The 7,500-nt window shown below is 41.4% G+C and overlaps 1 protein-coding gene across 1 annotated transcript in view; it reads left to right on the top strand.

The window, feature by feature from the left end:
• Positions 1–7,500, top strand: part of LOC138019183 (polycystin-1-like protein 2) — an 87,564-nt gene that overhangs the window by 19,926 nt on the left and 60,138 nt on the right. The window contains exons 3-4 of the mRNA XM_068865879.1: positions 69–431; positions 2,207–2,383. Coding sequence (XP_068721980.1) covers positions 69–431; positions 2,207–2,383 — 540 coding nt within the window. The remainder of the gene's footprint in view (positions 1–68; positions 432–2,206; positions 2,384–7,500) is intronic.

Genomic DNA, 7,500 nt, shown 5'->3' with positions numbered 1-7,500 from the left:
CCATATTTAATCTTTTGTATGTGGTTAAAAGTTCTCTGAAAAGACGCTTATTTCTTTTTTCTCCTCAGCTGGATTTCTCATCCTAAACAGCGGTGAAGTACTTGAGATCAACACCACTGTTCCGTCCATTGAAAAAATTAACTGTACTCAGGACTGCAATTTCAATGCATCTTTGAAAACACGAAACTCCTCATTTGGCGACCATGTTGTTGCTAGCACAACGTTCAGTGACGACATTGAGTTGAGAAACGGCTCAGCTGTTAGAGTATATGGGAAGTATGCTTTGAGCGTAACAAGTCAGAATGGCCACATTCTGATTCAAACTGACATTGATATGACTTGTGACAGATATGTACTCGATACAACATGTCTGGGTGGATTTACACAGACATCAAAGGCTGATCAGGTGATTGGTGCCAATCTTTACAGAGGTAAGGATATAACAAGTTACTAGTAGTAATCGTAGATTATAGTGCCTTGGCGCCTTCGTGCCTTAGACCTGTCTCGGTTCCCATAAAGAATCTTAATCCTTTTACTCTTAGACTGAGTTATGGGGAGTTAATGTCTCACTCGAAATTACTTGTGGACGAAATCCTGTGGTGTTTTCATTGAAATAAAACTTCTGATTCTTTCTCCATTCGTTGGCAATCTTCCTTTCAAATTTCAGAGAGATCGACCGTTCCGCGAAAATTTCATAATTTTTTTTTTGCGACGTGACGTAAGATCAACAGATTACGGTCAAGTTTGGGCATCGAGTTACGCGATAACAGATGTCAAACCATGATGTTCTTTTCTCAAAATTCCTCCGAATTGCAAAGTATCTTCTCAGAAAACAAGAACATCTGGAGGTAATTTTGAGAATGGAAAACATGTTTCCGACCGAACGTTTGATCACGCCACTTGGAATACTAATACGACAACACAACAACTGAGACGCTACAAACCTTTATTTGACATTACTACCCTTCAGAATTGTCATAAAAACCATCCAGATGTTTTTACTTGGCTCTAAAGAAACTCTCTATGTAATTTTTTTCCGCGATTGCGATTAAAACTGCCTGTTTTTCACCCTCCTGCGTGGACGCCATTTCGTCATTCGCAAGTCAAAGAATGATGTAATTTCAACCGATTCCGTTAACAACTTTCCAGTGATTGACGAATTGTCATATCTCGTTACTGACCATGTTTCGTGTCGATCGGAAATGCCTCCGATTTTTCCCGAATTTTTTCGGATGATTCATCGGCATGCTGGATGTTATTGTGACTTTTCAAAATGGCGCAAAACAAACGCTCGGAATGCTGGATGCTATTGTGACTGTGACGTTGTGACGCTTCAAGATGGCGCAGATTTGGAACCGACCGACAACGTCTTTTTCGATTTCTCGCGCTTGGAACATGCGAAAACACAGAACACCCATTCAACCACTCAATTAGGAAACGTCTCCTTCGTCGACGCAATTTCACAGATGGATGAATGGATGTTTTTTTGTTCGTAAACGTTGATAACTTCTTCGCTCAAAGTGAAGATGCTACTGGTCATTGCTATCGTCATAGTTTCGGACATGTCAGACAATAATATTAGTAAATCATGTTCACGCGCGAATCCGTGCGGCCGTTAGCGTAGTTAGTTAAAATTTCATTTCAAAAAATCAGTTAAATGGCTTATAGATTCTTTATCCTTGCATTTGTCAACATTTTCTATTACATTCCCGGCCTCCTTCAAGATGATGACTTTTTTGGAAGCTTTTGTATCGTCTGCACTCACTCGTGACAGAACTCATCAGCACGCCACGAGAAAATTCGTATGTAATGTCCTTTATTTATGCAAAGGTTTCTTAGCCTCAACGTTTCAGAAGCTAGAGGCTTTCTTCTCACCTTTCGAAATTTGTTTGCTGGTGCTTAAAAAAATATTGTGTCTTCCATAAACCGTGCGGTGGTTTAGTGTCATCTGGGGTTTTCTGATGCAGCCCACAAGATTTCGACCGCTACTATTGACAAAAGCGGACGTGGGTCACAGCTAAGTTTGTTAAGAATCACACAACTGTCTTCTCGTATCGGTGAATCATTTAATGGCGACTCAGTCAAGATCCTCTGGTAAACTGAATGTTTTAGTTAAATGAATTATCTTTAGGCCAAGACAGGTGCATGTGAATGGAAATGATAATAAAGAGAAAGTCTCATAACGACCTCGTTCTTCTATGTACAGCCGGAGGCCCTGGTAGTATTAGGCTAGAGGGGAATAAAATTCCTATCATACATAGCTGTATCCCTGGTTCAAGTCATGGAGGAAAAGCGTCAAAAGGTACAATTACAGTTGACAATATTGTGGTGGGTCCAGAATACGATAAGGAAAACTTGGCATCATTGCACGGAGGAAGCGCAGGTGAGGTAACTTTTGTTCATTTTCTGTTCTTCATGCATGAAAGGAAAAACAGCTAGCAAGTCAAGAGCCTCCAAGATTTTAACATAACTGTGAGAAAAAAGAATGAAACTAGCAAATGTCAATGATAAAATGCTTACATCTTAAAAATAAAATCTCTCAAGGCAGCTATGATCCTCGCAGTTATGAACGCAATTTTAACAATAGGCCTTTTTCGATATATTAAAATTCAGCTCGAAAGAGAGGACAAAGACAAAGGAAAGTGGATGATATGTAAATATTTTTTACATTCATTCCAACGTGTTTCTATTGTTTTTGTCTTCACTGCCTCACTATCAAGCTGAATATTTCGAAAATGGCTTATGGCGCAGAGAAGCCTGAAAAATTCAGGACTTCAACGGGGTTTGAGGTTTCGCACTTATTTGGACAATTTAAGCAGTTTATTATGTATAAATATAAACAAACATTACCCTCATGGAGTCCTTTCACGGGAACACATGAGCCCAACAAACTGACCTGCTCACAACTTGGCAGCCGTTATATTAAGCCCTGGCCAAACTATCAAACAAAGTTGGATGCAACATGCAACGTTTTTGGATGTAAATGTTGAGGTAGTGGCAAAACACTACCCGACATTGCTTCACGAAAATCATTCAAGTCACGTTGGCGCTAAATTTATAAATATGACGCTAACACTGAAACGAAAGCCGCTCGTAGCGCTTGTGTTACTGAAGCTGTTTGAGAACGGAAATGACGGATTCAAACGAGGAAAATCCAAAAAAATGGTTAAGAGAACGTGTAGAAAAGGGTATGTTCACTGCAACATAGATCTGCGTTTAGGAGATGATGAAAATGAGCTCAGATAAATTTGCAGAAATTCTAAATGCTATTGAACCACTAATCTCCAAACAGAGCAGTAGTGATTAAGGGGACTAAAAGTGCCCCAAAGAAATGGCCTTGCTTCATACTCGCTGATCAAGGTGTTGATGTTGAGTTAATCAACTTCCAAGACATCTCCTTGATCCTTGTCCGCCATCTTTTTTGCAAATTGTGCAAGAAGCCTAGGCTTGAAAATAATATATCGATTCGTGATTGACCAGGAGCACGAAAGTGACTCGATTCGGGACACAACTTTGTTGGAAGAGCGGCCAAACACTGCAACATTGTTGCGTCCAGCAGAATTGTTCGTCGCAATGTTAGATCAAAAGCAAAGTCCATCCAACACTTGATCGAACAAAAAATGTTGGTCGAACATCTTCCAACAAGGGTGGCCAAACGATCGAACAATGTTGGAACGAGCAAAGTTGAAGCGTTGAATCCAAGTTGAACTATGTTCGATAGTTTGACCAAGGCTTACTACTTGTCCATCTGAGTATAGCGGAACTAATCGAGTTGGGTGGGAAAATATCTATATATTAACTTGCAACCTGCGATGTTTCTGTCTTCGTATCTCGCTTATGATCTCGTATATCGCATGATCGCCCCAAAGAATTCCAAACAATATTGAGGCAGGGAGCAAACTTCTAAACTTGCAGCCTTTTAAAAATTTAACACAGCAATTATTTATTTCGAGTTTGTTGGATATGAGATTAGTTATCGAGTTTTCGATAGCTTTTCAAAGTACTTGACTTGATAATGAAAGTACCGGACGGGGTTATTTTCGGTTGTAAGGCCGATCGCAAGTGCCTTGGGAGCGAACCCTCAAGGAGGCCTAGGTCCCCTATAAATTACTATAAATGAAACTTTCAGAAATGCTGTTTGCATTCTTGGGTTTAGAGAAAAAAAGGAAACTAAATTTACCGCGTGAATGAAATGCCAACAGCTCGATTATTCCGTTTTGTAAGCGAAATAAGCCTCGTGTTTCTTCAATCCATGGCTTCCTGAAATACCCGAGGCCAAAAAGAAAAAAAAGGATATATTTACTTGTGATTGTCTTATATTTCTTTAGCCCATGGTTTCCTGAGATACCAAAAAGTCCAAAAAGAAAAAAAAGGAAGAAACCAAGGGAAAAAAGAAACCAAGAAATCTACAAATTCATAGCATCAAAGTACCAGGCGTGAAATGGTTAACAATCAAAAGAAACGTCCGGCTTCCGGCCTCAAACGGAATCCCTGAGTTATTCAAGGAATAGCAATGAGAGGGTTTCCGGGTCTCTCTTCGTTATCTCACAAGCATTTATTTATGGTCGGGTTCCAATTCAGTCGTCTCAAACAAAACAAAGACTTTTCCGTGGCATTTTCAACTGTAATTTCATCTTCAGTGTATTTGAAAATTTAAGTCTGCCCAGTGGCCTACACGCTGTGGGACTAAATGCATTAATATAAATGTAACATATATATATTTAGCCAAGCCTAAACTCCACAGTCATTTCTTTACTGGAATTTAGAGAGGTAAACTAATGTCAATGCCAACACTCTTTTGGACTACATAATTATGAGCATAAATGATTAACAAACTTTTTTGCCTTATCACAGTCTTATTACATTGAAAATAGTAAATGGTAAATGGTATAAATCACTAGATTTAGGTAAATCTCAACAGCAGAACCGGTTATCTGCTTTGGTTGAGTCACAAATTAAGTTTACTTTCATGTATCGGTGACATTTTAAACTGTCCAACCAAACTCGATATTATAAAATAAACCAGAATAAAACAAGACGGTAAAACCCCAAAGAGATATGTACTGTTCACTGAACGTTCACTGAACACGGCGCGCGGTCAACAGCTGGGGAGTTGGAGCTCCAATTCCCCAGCTGTTGACTGCGCAACTTTAAGAATTAAAGGATCATGTTAACTGTAGGTAGTCGACCGATATATCGGTCGAAACTTGGTAGACGTATCGGTCGATAATCGGACGATACTTGGTCGATAGTCGTCCGTCGCCCTTAGGTCGACAGTTGGTCAACAGTCGATCTATCGTCGGTCGATAGTTTTTCCCGGACGCACTTGGATCGAGTATCGGCCACATGTCGGTGATATATTGGTCAACTGTCGGTCGAATATCAGTCATGTGTCGGAAATCGGTCAAGTGTGTTAATTAAGCAGACGAGTCCTGTTGCGATGACGACATCAGTTATTGCTATCATGCTAAGAGGGGGGGGGGGGGGGGGAAGGAATTTACTGTGAGGCACGATTACTCTATGAAGCAAACCGAAGAGCACAATATTCGCTTTTTTCAGCTTCAAAATGTATCATCACTCGTCGTCTAATTTTTAGCTGCTAAACGGGATCAATCGCAGAAAGCTCGGCCCATCCAGAGCCATTGACATTTTGACGGGAGACGTGTGGAGAATGGTAAGACGTTTTTCGGAATTACATCTTACCTTCTTTTTCGGCGGAGTTGCATCTTGTGTATCGGCAGTATTGTTGTCTTGGAATCTTAAGAAATTGTCTCTACCAGGAATTGTATCCTAAAAGGAAGCCATCTATCATTAAAGAGTTTGGATCATTAAAACATTTGGTGCCGAGCCCCATGAGTGAAAGATTGAAAGAGTGAAAAAGTGAATTAACCTCGTGTAAACATGTCGTCGGAACCCAGGAAACGGGTGAAGAAGAAATCCATGGTCCGCGAAAGTCATCGCGCATTTGTTAGGAAAACAATCCTCGCGGCAAAGGAACAAATTGACAAACGGGGAGATCCTACCGTTTTGAAGAAGCTCAAATCCTTGCGATGTACCCAAACTGGTGTGGATTCGTGCGACTGATCGCAGCGACAAAATTCTGCCGCAGCGACAATGATTTTCATGAAATTAACCGTGTCACACAAGGCGAATTGTTGCGGCGACTTGTCCCCGCGACGTGTCGCAGCGACTTATCGCCTAGTGTGTCCCGGCCTTTAGGCTTGCTGTCACCAGTTATCTTACCCTTAAAGTGCATGTTCCAAGAAATTTGTCATTTAAGACTTGGTTGGGATGAAGCTTTGCCGGAAGGTCTCGCGTCGCGCTAGAAGGAGTTACTACAAGACATGGGGGGAATCTCAAGCATTGCAGTGCCTCGTTGCATCCTGGGTGATGTTCAAGTCGAAGACATCACGTCTATTCAACTGCATGGGTTCGCAGATGCTAGCAAGTCTGCGTATGGAGCAAATGTCTACATCAGGTTGACAACCTCTGGAACCTGTTCTGTTCGCCTTCCACAATCTTGGACAAAAAGGGTTGAGAAAAGTTCTCAGCAGGGGTTACTTTACGCACTACGCCCTCAATATCGCACTCTAGCAGCCACCCCCTACCCCCCCCCCCCCCCCCCTTCAACCAATGTTGATAAGCCCATGTTTGACATGCTTTGTTATGTCTAGCAACATAGATCAGGGGGTGGGCGAGATTGTCATAGTTGTGATTGCTGTTAGTCCAAAACCATAATTTTCTCAAAACATTTGTCCAAGATTGTAGCCTCCAAAACAAGAGTTGCTCCCTTGCATGATCGGTGAATCAATCCCTCGACTGGAGTTGATGGCCGCCTTGACACTTGCGAATTTGATGAAAGCCGTGCATGAGGCATTGACCTGCACTATGAAGATAGACGCTGTTTTCAATTTGACTGACTCTCAGATCGTGTGGGGGTGGATCAATAGAGAGTTTAAACAATTCAAGCTGTTTGTACAGAATCGAGTTCAGAAGATTCGAAGTCTGTGGAGTAAGGATCACTGGAGATATTGCCCGTCTGAGTCCAATCCTGCTGACATAGCGTCGCGAGGGTCTACGAGTACTGTTCTCGCCCACATGATCTATGGCGGAAGGGCGCTCCATTTCTTAAAGAAGGAGAAGTTCAGCAGCCAAACCTACCTGATGATCCAATCGGTGAGAGTACAGTCCCAGAAGAAGTAACAAAGGAATTAAGAGGGAAACCTGAAATTTCAAATGTTATGACAATATCCGTGCAGTGCTTTCAGAACATTTCAGACGTCATCTGTCCAGAAAGATTTAGTAGTCTCAGTAAACTTGTCACAGCAACCGCTCTTGTGCTGAAATTCATCAAGAGGCTCAAGAGGAAGATAGAAACCACTGACATCAGTATAGGGGATCAGATTATTGCTACGAATCTCTAGTATAAAGACGTTTAAGCCAAACTTGAAGAAAAGGAGAAATCAAGTTCGACTTGGGACCAGTTAAGAGTCTTTAAGG

Source organism: Montipora capricornis, chromosome 10 (assembly GCF_036669925.1).
Source record: "Montipora capricornis isolate CH-2021 chromosome 10, ASM3666992v2, whole genome shotgun sequence".
NCBI classification, from domain to species: Eukaryota; Metazoa; Cnidaria; class Anthozoa; order Scleractinia; family Acroporidae; genus Montipora; species Montipora capricornis.
This window is presented reverse-complemented; position numbering and strand designations above follow the sequence as displayed.